Here is a 15,795-nt window from a genome sequence, read left to right on the forward strand (position 1 = left end):
TCCGTTCTTTTGCTCATCTCTGATGCAGTGCAGGCAGCTGAGGCAGGCAATGCCATAATGCACAATGTCAGTGGAATCTGATTTCCCTCCTTTTACTTGATTGGTAATTATATAATACCTGAATGACAGAAAGAATCACATTCAGAATCTACTGTTATGGTCCAAAAATGTAGTTTTATACGCCCTACCATCCCCGGCTTCCGACGCCGCTTCTTGCCCTTGAACAATATTCCTCCTTGCCAAGAAAGGTACAAAAATGGAGAGGATATGCCCCATAAGAAGCCAAGAATATAGTTGAAAAGGATACAGGTGATCTAAAAGACAGGCCAAAGGGAAGAATCTATCTCAAGTCCATGGTTCCTTTAATCGTTGGATTAAGGTTAAGAATCTTTCTTGTGGCATGCCTAGAGAGCAAGGTCTGCATCATCATTCAAATACGACTTCATCTTTTTGATATTGAGCTTACCCCTTTTGCGTTGAGAACAATTGGGTCATACACCATCTTTTCTACAAAAGGAATGCACTTTCTCTGATCATCATCTTCTCATCTGGCAAATGGGGTTCTCTTTTCTCTTTCACTGCCTCCTCATCTTATCTGTCTTATTCTCCAATAATGGTACGTCTTTCTGTTCTCAAAATTTCTTTTCTTTTTACAGTAGATTTATAGTCATCTTATCTGTCTTATTCTACAATCAGATTAAGATCTCTGTGATTCTGTTTTGCAGTTTTTAGTGTTCATGCATTTACAGGAACCTATGGAGTAAACTATGGCAGGATTGCTGATAATTTACCTTCTCCGCACAGCGTGGTGACACTACTTAAAGCTGCAAAGATAAAGAACACCAGAATCTACGACGCTAATCATGACGTCCTCACAGCCTTCAAAGGGTCTGGCATCGAAATAATCGTTGGACTTGGGAACGAGTATTTGAAGGAAATTAGCATAGGCGAGGATCGCGCAATGAATTGGATAAAAGAAAATGTTCAGTCATATCTCCCTGGAACTAAAATCGTCGGGATTGCCGTTGGGAATGAGATTTTAGGAGCTACTGATGTGGAATTATGGGAAGTTCTGCTACCAGCAGCTAAGAATGTTTACAGTGCCTTATCTAGGCTGAATTTGGAGAAGACTGTTGAGGTCTCGAGCCCGAATTCAGAAGCTGTGTTTGCCAATTCATATCCACCATCAGCTTGCACATTCAAGGAAGATGTTCTCGTCTACATGAAGCCACTCCTACAATTCTTCTCACAAATTGGTTCCCCATTTTACATAAATGCGTATCCTTTTCTAGCCTACAAGTTTGATCCTGAGCACATCGACATCCGCTACGCTCTCTTTGAGAAAAATCCAGGAATTTATGATGCAAAGACCAATATACATTACAGCAACATGTTTGAGGCTCAAGTTGATGCAGCATATGTAGCATTAGAGAAGGCTGGATTTGGAAAGATGGAAGTCATAGTTTCAGAAACTGGCTGGGCATCTCGCGGGGATGAAAATGAAGCTGGCGCCACGATTAAGAACGCGAGGACTTATAATCATAATCTGCGTAAACTGCTAGCGAAAAAGAAGGGGAGTCCATACAGGCCTAAGAAGGTGATGAAGGCTTATGTATTTGCATTGTTCAATGAGAATTTGAAGCCAGGGCCTACTTCTGAGAGGAACTTTGGATTGTTTAAACCAGATGGAAGCATTGCATATGATATTGGGTTCACAGGACTTAAGGACTCATCGGCAGCCTCACTGCGCCTCCTGTCTTTCAAGGTACAATTTTTCTACTGATCGATAAACTTTTTCTTATCGCGGAGTTGATGACCTTTTGATGTCCTAATACTTAAAATGTTGCAGGGTATTGGAGCTCATCATGGTTGGTTCCCATCCTCGTACGCGTTGGTTTTAACAGTTTGTGCTGCATCTGTGCTTCTAATTCTAAGCTCATGACTGGTTTAAGGGCTAAAAAGTTGGCTAATTCCCGGCTCGACCAAGCGTGATTAAATTACTGTAACACATTCATTTATATTCATTCAATTCCTTTGATTCTTGAATTAACATCTGATGGTTGATGTGAAGAAATTGATGATGGTTTCTTTTCTTTCTTTTGTTTCATTCATTTTCTTTCAGCAATGTACCATGGTCTTGTAAATTTGGGAAAAAGAAGAAGAAAAAGCCTTTCTGACATCGTTTAGGCTTCAAGTTCTGTTAATTGATCCATATTATAAGTACTTTTACAAGTCTATTGGTATACAGTATGATTGAGACCAAATTAAAATCACCACAAAGTGGAGCACCATGTAAATTAAGTCATCCAAGTAATTACATTGTTGATCAAGAAATGCAAGTGCACCGCTATTGACATTAGTTAGAGCAATGTGTTGAAATATATCCGTTCTGGATCACAGGCCCGCACGGATTTAGATAAATTTGTAAATGATGAAATTTGTCCAAAAACCAATGGATGCAGTGGAAAAACTACTGATTTTGAAGTACACATTTTTTCGACTCAATCATGCAATTCTGCTCAATCCAACACCATTAACAATTACCTTAATGATTGTTATGTCCTAATTTCCACTATTCCCTTCTAGAAGTTGCTTTGAGTAGACCACAAATTGCAATTCAAAGGCGCAAGTATTGGTAGTCTTTGCATGACTACATGGTTTTAGATTTTTTTGGCCCCAACATGGACATACGTGGTTCCCATATACCATTCCTTACGTAACTTTCAGAATAAATAATTTTTACATATTTAATTAGAGACCACTAAGTTTACACCATAATTTTTTCCAACAACAACAGGATGTCGTTTTTCTGGAAGAAAAACAACATAACCCTACCGATTTCTAGAGAGATTACAAATTGACAAAAGCTGTCGTTTTTTGTGAAGAAAAACGACAGATGATGTCGTTTTTTTAACATATAAACAACACGATGTTACCGTTTTATAACCCTATAAACGGACCTGGTGTGCTGATTTTTATTTCAGCCATTCTAACCAGAAATCACCCAACGCTTAACAACTACACACTCACTCATGCTATATACAGAAATTGACAAACCCACATGTTCAATTTGAGAGATTTCATTAGATATAGAAATACTTAAGAGAGAATTCACAAGACCTTACCTCTCCTCTAAAGCTTTTTGACGTTGATGATGAGAAATTTTTGGTCGTCTACTTGGACGGACTTGGACATCGATTCAAGTGTGAGAAATCGGTGACAGTTAGAGTCCGAACATGGAAAAATCAGTAAGAGACTTGAAGTTTGAATGTGTATACTTAACAATAATATTTCTAATATTGCATAAAACAAGGATAATTTGGTCTTTTCATTATAAATTTATGGTGTAAACTTATCATGTATAAAGAGTCTAATAGATTAGTGGTGTGTAAATAAAATTTCCCTAAGATTTGATGCTTGAAAAAGTAATATTGGGGATATGCATTCTAACCATAAAAAATGTAAACAAATGTTCATGTCAATATCTATCATTCAATAGTAATGTTCGCACATATACATGTATGTGATCATTTTTTCTTAAGAAGGTGAAATTTCGTATGATGGAGTCATCTACTAACTTAATTTGTACACTTGTTTTTGGTAACTAGCAACACCATTATACAAATTTATTTGTTGTCAAGTTTGCGCGCACAATTTTATTTTTTTACCTGACCACATGACAAATTTGATCAAACATTTGTTCATATGCAATAAGCATGGTATGCTAACCGAAACCAATCAAAAGCACCTTTTGCAGCTAATGTAGGTAGACAACCACATAACAAGTTGATTTCACAATTTTGGTGTATGCGTTAGTTCAACAGCTAAATCTGTGCTAGAGTGTTGGACCCACCACTTTCAAATGTATACATTTTTGTTAATGTTCCCAGACCGACAATAAATAACATAGTCCATATTTTAGCGCAAGAAATTGTTAGTTTTTTTTTTTTTTTAAAACGTGTAATCTACCCAACTGTCCACCAATCCATGAAAGACTTTTCTACTCTCGGTACTCTCATTGACCAGTTGAGAGACTCAATACGAAAAAATAACATAAGATGACATTCACACACAATGTGCTAGCTACTAAGTAAAGGCTCATCTCACAAATTGTAATAATAGAAACATCAAAACATTATTACCCATTGAACATTGTACGTATTCTCAAAGTTTATAATAGAAATTTTTACGTAATTCAATTGAAAAGCAGATATTTACCCAACAACGTATTCATCGACTAAAACAAAACTAATCCTCTATGACGGGTTCCACCTGCGCCGCTCTCTCTATTACATGAATATCATCATCATCATCATCATCAACACCGTTGATCTGATCAAGGATCAGAACTAATCCCATGGCGAAGGCACCATCAAAGCCTGGCTTGACAGACAGAAAGAACACGTCCTTCCCAAGCAGCACGTTAGTGGAGGCATCCACTTTGCGTCGAATCTTAGCCACTGATTCGTTATTGGTTGCGTCGTAAATAGTACATGATCTTTGGGCAAAGTTGCCTTCTATCTGGTACTCCTCGCCTCCATTCTCGTACACCTCCACCGTCACGCTACACCGTCCGATTATCGATGATCTCCGTACACTAAACATCGGTTGTCGAACGTTGATTCCCTCCCCGGGAAACCCCTCCCACCGATGATGAAGACTCGGCCTCTGACAAATAGAGATCGAATCCAAGGGTGTGGAATCAAAAGAAAAAATAATCTAGATCGGAAACGAGTTGACCCAGTGAGTATAACTTTATGCTAAAAAATAAATACCTTTCGTCGAACGGTTAGAAGACAGCGGCCATGGGTGTCCATGAGAACGTGCTCGCCCCTGTCGCGGGCATCGGGGCCGTACGAGTCGACTCGGAAGACCAACTTGCCTTTGCAATCGTACACGGTGAAGCCATCGTTGGCAAAGAAGAGTGAGGTCTTTAGGACTGTGAGATGGGTCTCTTCTTCGTAAATAAACCCTTCATCAACCACCAAACTGGCCTTCATTATCACTTTTTGCTAAAGAACAATGATCAAACACTCCACTACTGGCTCCCTCTTTGGAGTTTAGACTAACTTAAATTGGGTATATGTCTGAGGGGAGAAATATGGACGTCGCTTATATCAAATACAGAAGCAGTAGATATTTATTAACAGTGTATGTGCGCTTCTGCTTGGAGAGATTAATGACGCGTTGACGAACATGTGGGTTTGTTTTAAGGAGGACTTATGTATATCAATACAACCCACCTGATGATGGCCTACTTGCTAATCTCTTTGCGATCAAATCATATCAATTTGAAATTTTTTGACGTCAGCGGACTTATTTGGAGCCAACGGGGCAATTGTCTACCCCAAAAAAAAATTACTTTGTCCAAAATTTTTTTTGGGCTTTTAGCCAAGCCTTTTGCTTACCTATAGTCCAACTCTTGCAAGCCCTGATAAGCCATTTGCCCCAGTTTTTGTACACCCAGTAGTCCAGTCATCTTGCTCTGCTTCTTGTCTTTCTCTCTGATGCAGCACGACACACGCACGCCACGAGCCCAAGTGAAGGGTGGCAATCCATAAAGTCTGAGCAAGCCCACACCAGAGGGAACTGGCAAACCAGTCCAACCCAAACAACGGCCGCCAAAGCCCAACCGACACCCATGCGAGCATGGGCCGGCTGTAACCAAGGCCCAGAGGGCAAATCCCCCTGAAAACCTTGGCTACTAGAGTAAGGATTGCTCCTTTCTATATACTGCGGTTTGAACCTATTCTTACCCGATGTGGGATTCCGCATCATACTCCCCCACTTAGAACTCGCGCGTCCACGTGCTACCGTACTGCCAACAACCCACCCGAGTCCACGGATGGGGGCCTCCCGAGTCCACGAGACGAACCTAGGCTCCTATACCAACTGATGCAGCACGACACACGCACGCCACGAGCCCAAGCGAAGGGTGGCAATCCACAAAGTCTGAGCAGGCCCACACCAGAGGGAACTGGCAAACCAGCCCAGCCCAAACAACAGCCGCCAAAGCCCAACCGACACCCATGCGAGCATGGGCCGGCTGTAACCAAGGCCCAGAGGGCAAATCCCCCTGAAAACCTTGGCTACTAAAGTAAGGATTGCTCCTTACTATATACTGCGATTTGAACCTATTCTTACCCAATGTGGGATTCCGCATCACTCTCCTAAATCTTAGTCAGTCTCAGACTCTCAAAAAATCAAATGTGAGGCGTGAGTTAGTGTTTGCTAGTTGCTATGTGTGCCTTGGTGTATGCTCTCTTCTCTGTCCATCTCTATGTTTGTTCCTATATTTTCTCTCAACATATTGAACGATGTCAACTAGAGGCGGACACATTGTGCCCCAAATGACTCAATAAAATTTCTATTAAATGAGCCTTAGCATTATTTTCCGTACTTTCGAATGTACAATAAATTAATTAGCCAAAAAAATTTTGGGGCAGCTCCTGCTTAGATTTGCTTACTCTAACATAAAATTTTGCATTCGCCCCTGGTTTTTTAGTTCATTTTCATTAAGAGCAATACCATTGTTTCGCGGGAAGGCTTTGGTCCAACTTATCATGTCGTCAGATAAAAATATTTTGTGTGCACGAACTTCATGGGTGTTTAGACACATATCATATGTCCAAAGTACAAAATTGTTAGTTGTCTCAATATAATGTGTATTGTTTTTTAGAGTTTTATTCAAGTTTACAGTTGGAAGGATTCATTGGAATGCATGCACATCGAATGGGCATATATGTTAGATGGAAGTTGTAGTACCAATAATAATATAATTGCATAGTTGCTTTTATAATTTAATTAAAAATTGGATTTTTTAATACACATTTATCTAAGAAAATTATAAGAAATAAACCCACGCTTTGGAAATGCTTGCATAAACATTTACCTCCAAAAAATAGATAATTAATGTGGATTTAACCACTATTATTGGTCCTTAGCACACCTAATTTGATGCCAAGTTGGGGATCAATGTAATAAACAATATGATTATGGAGTATATTTTATTTAAAGGATATGATCTTTGACTCATTGATAGACTTATTGAGATATTTTGCTAGTGTGAAACAGGCAATATCTGTACGAACGATATATACTTCCCTAAAACTTTTACGCTGTCAAATTCTAATTAAGAAATTTGAAATCTTCTAGACAGGAGGAATAATTGAACATTAGTTAGGTCGATTTTACAAGAAAGTCAAAACAAAATTTTTCTTCCACCGGCAGGGGATTATTGAGTGGTTAGTATCTCCTTTGAAGACTCAAAAACAAAGAAGGAAAAGGCTAGTAGAGGGTCCGTTGAGCTGTTCATGTCTATGTGGACTTATTGAGATCCACAATCTGCCTCAACGTGTCTAAGCGTGTTAATTAAGAATCCAATTATTTCAAGGGTTATCAACGAGCGGTGACTCGGTTGACAATCATTTGGATTAGATATATGTGTGCTCAAGGTTCGATTTCAATGAAAAGTAAATTATTCAATGGTATTTAAAAAAAAAAAAAGTTCTTTCAAGGGCTGAAAAATCGGCTCCTTTTACGCCAAGTACTGAAGTAGATACTTCTTCTTGCTGATTCACATTATTAGTTCCAACGTATATGTATTTACATTAATTGAGAAATTTAGGACAGTTGTTATACAACATGGAAACATAGAGGGTTACTATACCAACTCTTTTATACTTCAAATTTGGCTTTCTACGGTATTCCTTACTGTGGATATGGACATTTTCAGGTTAGGTAAATAATCCCCGTGTACAATATTTTAGTTGTATACGGATCAAGGACATGTAAGATCTTCTATATATCTTATTACCATGTTAATATGTAGATACACTGTTTCTATAATTTGAACCAATAACACCTCTCACTATAACAATTTTAAGGGTAACTATAAAATTATCGGGCAACCCTAGACGACGTTGTAGACTTCGCGACCGGCCAGCAAATAAACATGGACGGACCGACCTGTCCCGCCGTCGAAGCGGGACGCATTATGGGCGGTGCCAACGCGGGCGGACAGGCACCCATTACATCTCTAAAAGTGATTGCCAGTTTGCCACCAATTAATTTAGAATTTGACTGATTGAGGCACTGAAAGTTGGATATGATTCAGGTATATACTTTTTGCTGTTCGGACGTACCATTACATTAGTATGGATTTTTCCATGTCAGAGTTGTACTAATTACGAGAGAAAGCCGTAAACGTACTTAATGGAGATTGAGAAAGCGACGACAATTAAGGCGTGCAACTAAGCACATTCAACGGAAGAATCAAACTCTCTACAGCAGTGAACACAGAAATATCCATCATGACAAGGAGTCAAGGAGCACAGCCAGTCAACTCCTACCCACATTTTTCTCACGAATCTTCCCTAGCTACAAGCCTACAGCTATTACTTGTGGCAGATCTTACAAAAGAAAGTCGCAAATACCAAAAGTATGTAGTAAGTATACTACTCTTTGCATGACTTTTTTGGGTTGAAGATCAAGATGGTCTTTAATTTAGTTTTGCATTGGATACCTTGCTCCAGCTGCCAGTACTCTCTGCTGCTCTATCTGCGTCATATAAATACATAAATAACTAAGAATCCAATTTATCAAAAAAAAAAAAAAACTAAGAATCCAGCATATACGGCATTACGGTGTCGCTTTTGGATTAAAGAATCTAAGAGTACCTGGAATAGCTCATGCAGTTTGTTCTTGAGATAGCAGTACTCATGCTCTAGTAGCTCCAACGCTCTCAAGCATCTGAAACTCAAAACACATATCCCATCCTAGTCAAGACACATTTTTTTATCTTATTCTAACTCTATAATTTTTGAAGTACACAGCTTAATCGCTAACAACAGTAAAAATTTCATCAAACACCTCACAATTTTAAACTTATTTTCTTTTTTCACAGTTTAATCGCTAATTTAAAAATCAACACAACCATTCTACCAAAACGGGCACAAAAGGTGAAAAGAATTTATTTGGCAACGCTCAGTCAGTGTGTGTGGGCGTGCGTGCGTGCCACAGAAAGTGTGTGAAAGCGTGAATGTAGAGGAGAGGAGAGGAGGGTGTGTTATTTTACCCAGCACGGTTGTTCTGGTCAGAAGCGGCTCGAAAGGCGACGCACACATTTCTGACTCTATTGGCACCTATGCTCGAGCTGCTTCCCATAAACTGATTCAAATGGATTCCCATTTTCTTGTAGTCCGACAATTCTCTCTCCATCCTGGGTCCGTCCCATCATTTTTTACAATTATTACCACTTCATTCATTTGAAAATGATCACAGTACACAAGATGGTGAAAGAAGAAGGAGAAGAAAATTACAATAATGCCCTGAGATTCCTCAAGAGTTTCTCTGACTCGTGGAAGTAAATGTTGACGACCTCGGAGACAAAGTTTGGAGAGCTCTCATCTTGAAGTTGCTGCAGCTGTAAGAACTGCTCATCTAATACTCCCTACATACAAATTTCACAACTTAAATTAGTTACTATCATCACCCTTATATATTCAGTATTCTGATATGACAGCAACACTATTTTTTCAGCAACCTATGAACCACCCAACCCAGCATAACGTAAATTACCTGGTGGAATAGTAATGCAAGCAAACGACTCATGTCGGCGCGCAACCGATCCGCACCCAAAACAAGCATCCACAGAGGTAGACCCGTTTTGGCTAGCCAATTGATAGCTTTGCAGTAGATTTCAGGGGGTTTAGGGTTTTGTGTTTGAAGCGGGAACTTGAAAGTTGAGAGTAGCTGCTATTTAAAGGCGTTGCCAGACGCCAGTTGCCTCTATCCAACCCATGCAACGGTTATATGTGTTTTATTCTTTTTTAATAAAAAATGAGGGAGGGCGTGCAAGATGGGTATTTACCGAGGTGAATGCGGGGTATAAACCCCATTTCTCTGCGACGCTGGTGACCTGGTGTCTCAGCAACCGGTTACTTCGGCGTGCTATCTTTGTGTGGCAGGTTTAAGTTCGGCGGTGTACCCTAACTACAACCCGACAACTCCCTGCGGCCGGTAACTTGTCAGTCACCACTCCTATCCTCACTAAGAAATAATGAAAACAATGCCTTTTACCTCCTGCCAAACAGCACAGGTGACCCTTTTTCACTTTTTCTCTGACTTTCTCGGTAGAAATGCATAGCATACTGCATACCAAGCCAAGCCAAGTTATGGGTTTGAAAGAGAGAGAAACCGCCCGGTAAACAAGGGTAGGAGTGGACAGGTGTGTGTTAGTGGAGAGTCCTGGTGACCAGTTACTGCGAGAAGTTAATTTTTTTTTTGTCTTTTTGTTCGTTTTGTGGGTCCTCTAAGATCATGATGAGACTTTTCAAACTTAGGTGGTACTCATGGGTATGAACTATGAAGCACAAAATAATAGAAATGAATCATTTTTTTTAAAAGAAAATATATGAGTCCCGACATTAATTCCATGAAAACAATGTTATATTTACCGTCAAGATAGCATCATAAGAATTCCAAATGGGGTCCCCTGCAGTAGAAAATCTACTGTAGGGACTGCAGTAGGCTCATTTGAGCCATCAATTGTTTTTAAAAAAAATATCTAAAAATAATAAATGTAATGTTTTTATTGTTTAGATCATCATGATGTAAGTTTTTAGTGAAAAAAAAATTAAATTTTGGTTGAGAAAATACTGATACAAATGTGAAACATTTTCTATCGTTGGATCAAACACTTATTTAATTTGTTATCATTTCTCAATTAATTTAGTTTTTTTGCCTTAGAAAAAAAAAACATAATCTTAATCCATACACTCAATACTTTACATTTATAATTTTTTGATAATTTTTTAAAAATTATTAAGGCCTCTAATGGCCTTAATGCATGCCCTACAATAGAACATCTACTGCAGGGCCCCATAACTCTAAGAATTCACGCGCTCCATAGGTCTCAATTCCTGAGTTAATTCAAATGAATTAATGGCTTAATAGATTCCACATGATACATATAAAATCATGTACATATAATTCTACAATTGTGATACCAATTGTTGGGATCTTACCATATAAATATATAACTTATAGGGGATATAGATTACTTGATGTGGACTTGTAAATTGTGGATAGATTAGACCGTACATAGCTATTAATACTCATGTTCCGACCCATGTTAATTTGTTCATGTAATCCTCGACAAGCCTACTTCAAAAGCATGCTCTATGTGTGACGTAAGCATTAGGCAACCACATTATTACATACTCCAGTTTAATACAATTTAATTTTGTTTCAATCCCCAATCTACATGGATATATAATATATAACATACAAAAATGCGACATACCCCCAATAATTGTCTCTCATTTTAACCCTCAATTCATATGGTACGTGGGATATCCATTGATTATGAACACGAATGTAGGGCCCCCCAAACATCTGACACTTCAGATAGATTGAGATTAAAATGAGATTAAGAAAACTAAGGTTGTGTTTGATATCACTTCCAAATTTTGAAAACAAAAATAAAAAACAAAAACATAAAACACAAAACATAAAATTGAAACTTGTTTGGTTGAACACTTAAAACTGAAAACAAAAACTGAAAATAGAAATTGAAAGCATAAAATTGAAGAAAAAAAATGTGTGTTTATGCTTTTATTTTCATAATAATGGAATATATCCGCACCACTATATTTTTTATAATTGCAGTATTTGCCGTGTTTCACCATTGAAAACATCAACAGAAAAAAAAATATAAGAAATAAAACAATAACTCAAAGTATATTTGAACATCGTCTTCATATCTCTATGCAATTTGTAATCTGAAATCCTAAAGAAAGTGCAATCTATAATAAGTGTAACTAGTTTTGTTTCCAAAACTTTTAAAAACCTTTTTTTCTTGTTTTCAAAATTTTTGAAAACCTGTTTTTGGTTTTCATAAAAACCAAAATAGAAAATACAAAAAACAATATTTTTTGTTTCTATTTTCTATTTTTTGAAAACTAAAACAAGAAACAAGAAACAAAAGTGATACCAAACAGACCTGATAATACCAAAATTACCCCACCAATAAAAGTAGGACATGTGACAAATGAAGTGCCAGCTGGGCCCGGATGAAGGGAGAGCCGAAGGGTACACTTTGGCCATAACCGAAGTACCCACTTCGGTTCCTCTAAAAATTATATACTGAAGTCAATGAATCTGACACTGCTTCTATCATGCTGAAGTGCTGCAATGGTAATGTCCCTACATGACCGAAGTAGGTATATACCAGGTCATACAATGCAGAGTCCCCATAGGACACCAACCCTTAACAGAGTTCAACTCCCCTTGGGAGAGGGATACAGATGGAATTTACCATCCGAGAAACCCTTTGGAAAACCAATGAGAGAGAGTCTGACTCCTACTACAACTCAAACACTTCAAACTCTTATAAAAGGGGAACCTCCGCCCTTAGGTAAGGATTCGAACTCCTGCACTCAAATTTGCTTACTGAGCAAGAGGCAGAGCTCCGAACAGCGAGTCATCCGCCCAAGTTTAGTACCGTACTGACTTGAGCGTCGGAGAGGTCCCCCGAGCATACCCTCGGGGCCCTACCGAAGCTTACGTTTGCTTATTATCCAGGAAGGAAGGCAACCGATTAGGAAGGAAGAACTTGGTCTGACTAACTGATTCGTCTAGTAGGATCGGACCTATTTTTGACGTCATCAGTTTGGCGCCGTCTGTGGGAAGGAAAGTAAACTTCCCGAAAGATACTCACAAAGGTCAGACAAGGAAAAACAACGCTACTTCAGAAGAAGGAACATCAAGGTTCAACTTAAGACCCTTTGGTCCAATTAGGCCCACTTCAGCCCAAATACTTAGAAAATTTTCTAAGTTTCAAAAATAGGCCGCTCCGGCCCGCTCAGACCACTTCGGCCAAGAAGGTCACTTCGGCCCAAAAGGCCACTTCGGCCAAGAAGGCCACTTCGGCCAAGAAGGTCACTTCGACAAAGAAGCCCACTTCGGCAAAGAAGTTAGCTTCAACCAAGAAGACCATTTTAGCCAAGATGGCCGCTTCAGCCGAATAGGTGATTAAATTGTTTAGAGAATGCAGGAAGGCCACTTCGGCCAAGAAGAGCACTTCGGCCAAGAAGGCCACTTCGACAAAGGAGCCCACTACGACAAAGAAGCCAACTTCAGCCAAGAAGGCCGATTCAGCCAACGAGGCCGCTTCAGCCGAAGAGGTGGATAAATTGTTTAGAGAATGAAGGTGGATAAATTGTTTAGAGAATGAAGGTCTCCTCGGAAGAAGGTAGACCTCCTCGGAAGAAGGTAGACCTCCTCAGAAGAATGAAGGTCTCCTAGGAAGAAGGTAGACCTCCTTAGACAAGGAAGAATGTCTCCTCACAGAAGGAAGATCTCCTCAGAAGAATAAAGGTCTCCTCGGAAGAAGGTGGACCTCTTTAGAGAAGGAAGAAGGTCTCCTCACAGAAGGAAGATCTCCTCAGAAGAATGAAGGTCTCCTCTGAAGAAGGTGGACCTCCTTAGAGAAGGAAGAAAGTCTCCTCGGAAGAAGGTAGATCTCTTCAGAAGAATGAAGGTTTACTCGGAAAAAGGTAGACCTCCTTAGAGAAGGAAGAATGTCTTCTCACAGAAGGAAGATCTCCTCAGAAGAATGAAGGTCTACTTGGAAGAAGGTAGACCTCCTTAGAGAAGGAAGAAGGTCTCCTCGGACGAAAGTAGACCTCCTTAGAGAAGGAAGAAGGTCTCCTCACAGAAGGAAGATCTCTTCAGAAGAATGAAGGTTTCCTCGGAAGAAGGTAGACCTCTTCAGAAGAATGAAAGTCTTCTCACAGAAGGAAGGTCTCCTCAAAGAAGAAGGAAGATCTCCTTAAAGATAAATGAACACTTCCTCCTCAAAAAATCTACCTCGGGAAATTACCAAATAGAAAGAAGAAAACGTACCTCATTAAAAAAAAATCTTCATCAACAAATTGTCTGATGCGGAACTAGATCGGCGTACTAGTTCAGTGTTCACTAGTTCGGCCTCCTGGGATAGCATGCACTACTTCGGCCTACTAGTTCAGCGCTCACTAGTTCGGCCACCTGGTAGAGCACGAACCAGTTCGTCCTACTAGTTTAACACACACCAGTTTGGCCACCCGGTAGAGCACATACCAGTTGAACACACACTAGTTCAGCCACCAAATAGAGCACGCACCAATTCGGCCTCCCACCCGGTATAGGACGAACTAGTTCGTCCTCCCGGTTTAACTTGCTCTAATACGGCCTTTCAATTACCAGACAGAAGGAAAGAGGCCTCCTCGGCAAAGAATTTTACTCAACAAGGAATCCTCCTTGGCAATAGATGACTCCTCTTACCAACATAGAACCGAAGCGGGCATACTCTTCCTTGGTCCAAGGGGCATATGTATGGAACATACTACACTTCAAGTCTGAATCAAAGGACCAAAGAGGTCCCATTTAGGCCAGTTAGGCCCACCAGGACCAAAGTGTCCCACTTAGGCCAGTTCAGCCCAAAAGACTTGGGACAAATTCTAAGTCCAAATCAGGACCGAAGTGTCCCATTTAGGCCAGTTAGGCCCACCAGGACCAAAGTGTCCCACTTAGGCCAGTTCAGTCCAAAAGACTTGGGACAAATTCTAAGTCCAAATCAAGACCGAAGTGTCCCATTTAGGCCAGTTAGGCCCACCAGGACCAAAGTGTCCCACTTAGGCCAGTTCGACCCAAAAGACTTAGGACAAATTCTAAGTCCAAATCAGGACCGAAGTTTCCCACTTATACCAGTTCGGCCCAGCTAGGCCGCTTCGGCCCACGAATGCCACTTCGTCCAACCTAGGACGCTTCAGCCAACCTTGGCCACTTCGGCCCACGAAGGCCACGTCGGCCAACCTTGGCCCTTCGGCCCAAAGGGTCACTTCGGCCCCAAAAGCTGAGAAAAATTTCTAAGTCTCAAAATTAGGTCTCTTCGTCCAACCTAGGACGCTCTGGAAAACTTAGGCCACTTCGGCCCATCAAGGTCGCTTCGTCCAATTTAGGATGCTTCGTCCAACTTAGGACGCTTCGGCCCAAAGGGTCACTTCAGCACAGATGGCTTAGCAAATTTCTAAGTCATAAAAAGGTACTTTGGCTCATATAATCCACTTCGGCCAAGAAGGGCATTTCGGTCAAGAAAGACACTTTGGCTAAAATGAACACTTCAGCCTAATGACTTGCAAATTTTTTAAAAACGAATGAGAGAAAGATGCTTCGTCCCGGTAAGGACAGTTTGCACAAAAGACTTGTAAAAATTTTCAAGTCCAAAATGAGACCAAAGAGTCCCACCTAAGCCAGCTAGGCCAAAATAGGTCGGTCGACCCAAAAGACTTGTAAAAAAAATCACAAGTCCAACTCAGAGAACCGAGTTGTCCCACTAGGTCAGTTCGGCCAATTCGATCAGTTCGGTCAACTAGGCCAGTTCGGCCCAAACTCTTGAGAAAAATTTACAAGTCCAAATCAAATGACCAAAGAGGTCCTATTAGGCCAGTTCGGCCCTTCATGTGCTCATAACAGAGAAAGTATGAAGGAAGGGAAAAAACTGAGCAAGAGAAGCTCTTCCCCCTCATAAAATCTCCTCAGAACAAATGACCTAGTTAAAATACACAAGTCTCAAAAGAATGGCCAATGAGACACACAGAGGAAAGTAACCAAGCTAGGTCATCCTAGTTGAAGGCACTTCACTACTTAGACGAAAAATAAAAATAGCGCGGAAAGGCTTGTTAAAATAGAGAGTGAAAGATTGTGAATCTTAAACTACATTCAGGTAAATACAGGCTATAATTACCCTCCCAT

At 40.1% G+C, this 15,795-nt stretch overlaps 3 protein-coding genes across 4 annotated transcripts; 1 reads left to right on the plus strand and 2 right to left on the minus strand.

The window, feature by feature from the left end:
- The first annotated feature begins 357 nt into the window (after positions 1-357).
- Positions 358-2,302, plus strand: LOC119990794 (glucan endo-1,3-beta-glucosidase 14-like). 2 transcript variants are annotated; one of them, XM_038836894.1, is made up of 4 exons: positions 358-616; positions 726-1,597; positions 1,686-1,765; positions 1,850-2,302. In XM_038836894.1, exons 1-4 carry the CDS (start codon positions 556-558, stop codon positions 1,899-1,901), a joined length of 1,065 nt encoding a protein of 354 aa, XP_038692822.1. In that variant the 5' UTR covers positions 358-555; the 3' UTR covers positions 1,902-2,302. The 2 variants fall into 2 exon arrangements, with proteins under 2 accessions (XP_038692822.1, XP_038692821.1); XM_038836893.1 differs by having other exon boundaries at positions 369-616; positions 726-1,765.
- A 1,785-nt stretch (positions 2,303-4,087) lies between these two features.
- On the minus strand, positions 4,088-5,185 carry LOC119990795 (protein LURP-one-related 5-like). Its single transcript, XM_038836895.1, has 2 exons — positions 4,776-5,185; positions 4,088-4,668 (listed from the first exon to the last, which is right to left on the minus strand). The coding sequence occupies exons 1-2, from the start codon at positions 4,998-5,000 to the stop codon at positions 4,249-4,251; spliced, it is 645 nt and encodes a 214-aa protein (XP_038692823.1). The 5' UTR covers positions 5,001-5,185; the 3' UTR covers positions 4,088-4,248.
- A 3,320-nt stretch (positions 5,186-8,505) lies between these two features.
- Positions 8,506-9,663, minus strand: LOC119990426 (pseudo histidine-containing phosphotransfer protein 6-like). Its single transcript, XM_038836328.1, has 5 exons — positions 9,580-9,663; positions 9,321-9,451; positions 9,077-9,220; positions 8,679-8,751; positions 8,506-8,559 (listed from the first exon to the last, which is right to left on the minus strand). The coding sequence occupies exons 1-5, from the start codon at positions 9,646-9,648 to the stop codon at positions 8,506-8,508; spliced, it is 471 nt and encodes a 156-aa protein (XP_038692256.1). The 5' UTR covers positions 9,649-9,663.
- Between the last annotated feature and the right edge of the window lie 6,132 nt (positions 9,664-15,795).

Source organism: Tripterygium wilfordii, chromosome 22 (assembly GCF_013401445.1).
Source record: "Tripterygium wilfordii isolate XIE 37 chromosome 22, ASM1340144v1, whole genome shotgun sequence".
In the NCBI taxonomy this organism is placed as follows: domain Eukaryota; kingdom Viridiplantae; phylum Streptophyta; class Magnoliopsida; order Celastrales; family Celastraceae; genus Tripterygium; species Tripterygium wilfordii.

Coding starts and splice junctions, on each gene's coding strand:
- LOC119990794 (XM_038836893.1), top strand. CDS start 556: ATGGGGTTCTCTTTTCTCTTTCACTGCCTCCTCATCTTATCTGTCTTA. Junction 617..725: donor TGTCTTATTCTCCAATAATG/GTACGTCTTTCT, acceptor TCTGTTTTGCAG/TTTTTAGTGTTCATGCATTT. Junction 1,766..1,849: donor TGCGCCTCCTGTCTTTCAAG/GTACAATTTTTC, acceptor AAAATGTTGCAG/GGTATTGGAGCTCATCATGG.
- LOC119990795 (XM_038836895.1), bottom strand. CDS start 5,000: ATGAAGGCCAGTTTGGTGGTTGATGAAGGGTTTATTTACGAAGAAGAG. Junction 4,669..4,775: donor TTCTAACCGTTCGACGAAAG/GTATTTATTTTT, acceptor TCTATTTGTCAG/AGGCCGAGTCTTCATCATCG.
- LOC119990426 (XM_038836328.1), bottom strand. CDS start 9,648: ATGCTTGTTTTGGGTGCGGATCGGTTGCGCGCCGACATGAGTCGTTTG. Junction 9,452..9,579: donor TTGCATTACTATTCCACCAG/GTAATTTACGTT, acceptor ATTTGTATGTAG/GGAGTATTAGATGAGCAGTT. Junction 8,752..9,076: donor GACCAGAACAACCGTGCTGG/GTAAAATAACAC, acceptor TTTGAGTTTCAG/ATGCTTGAGAGCGTTGGAGC.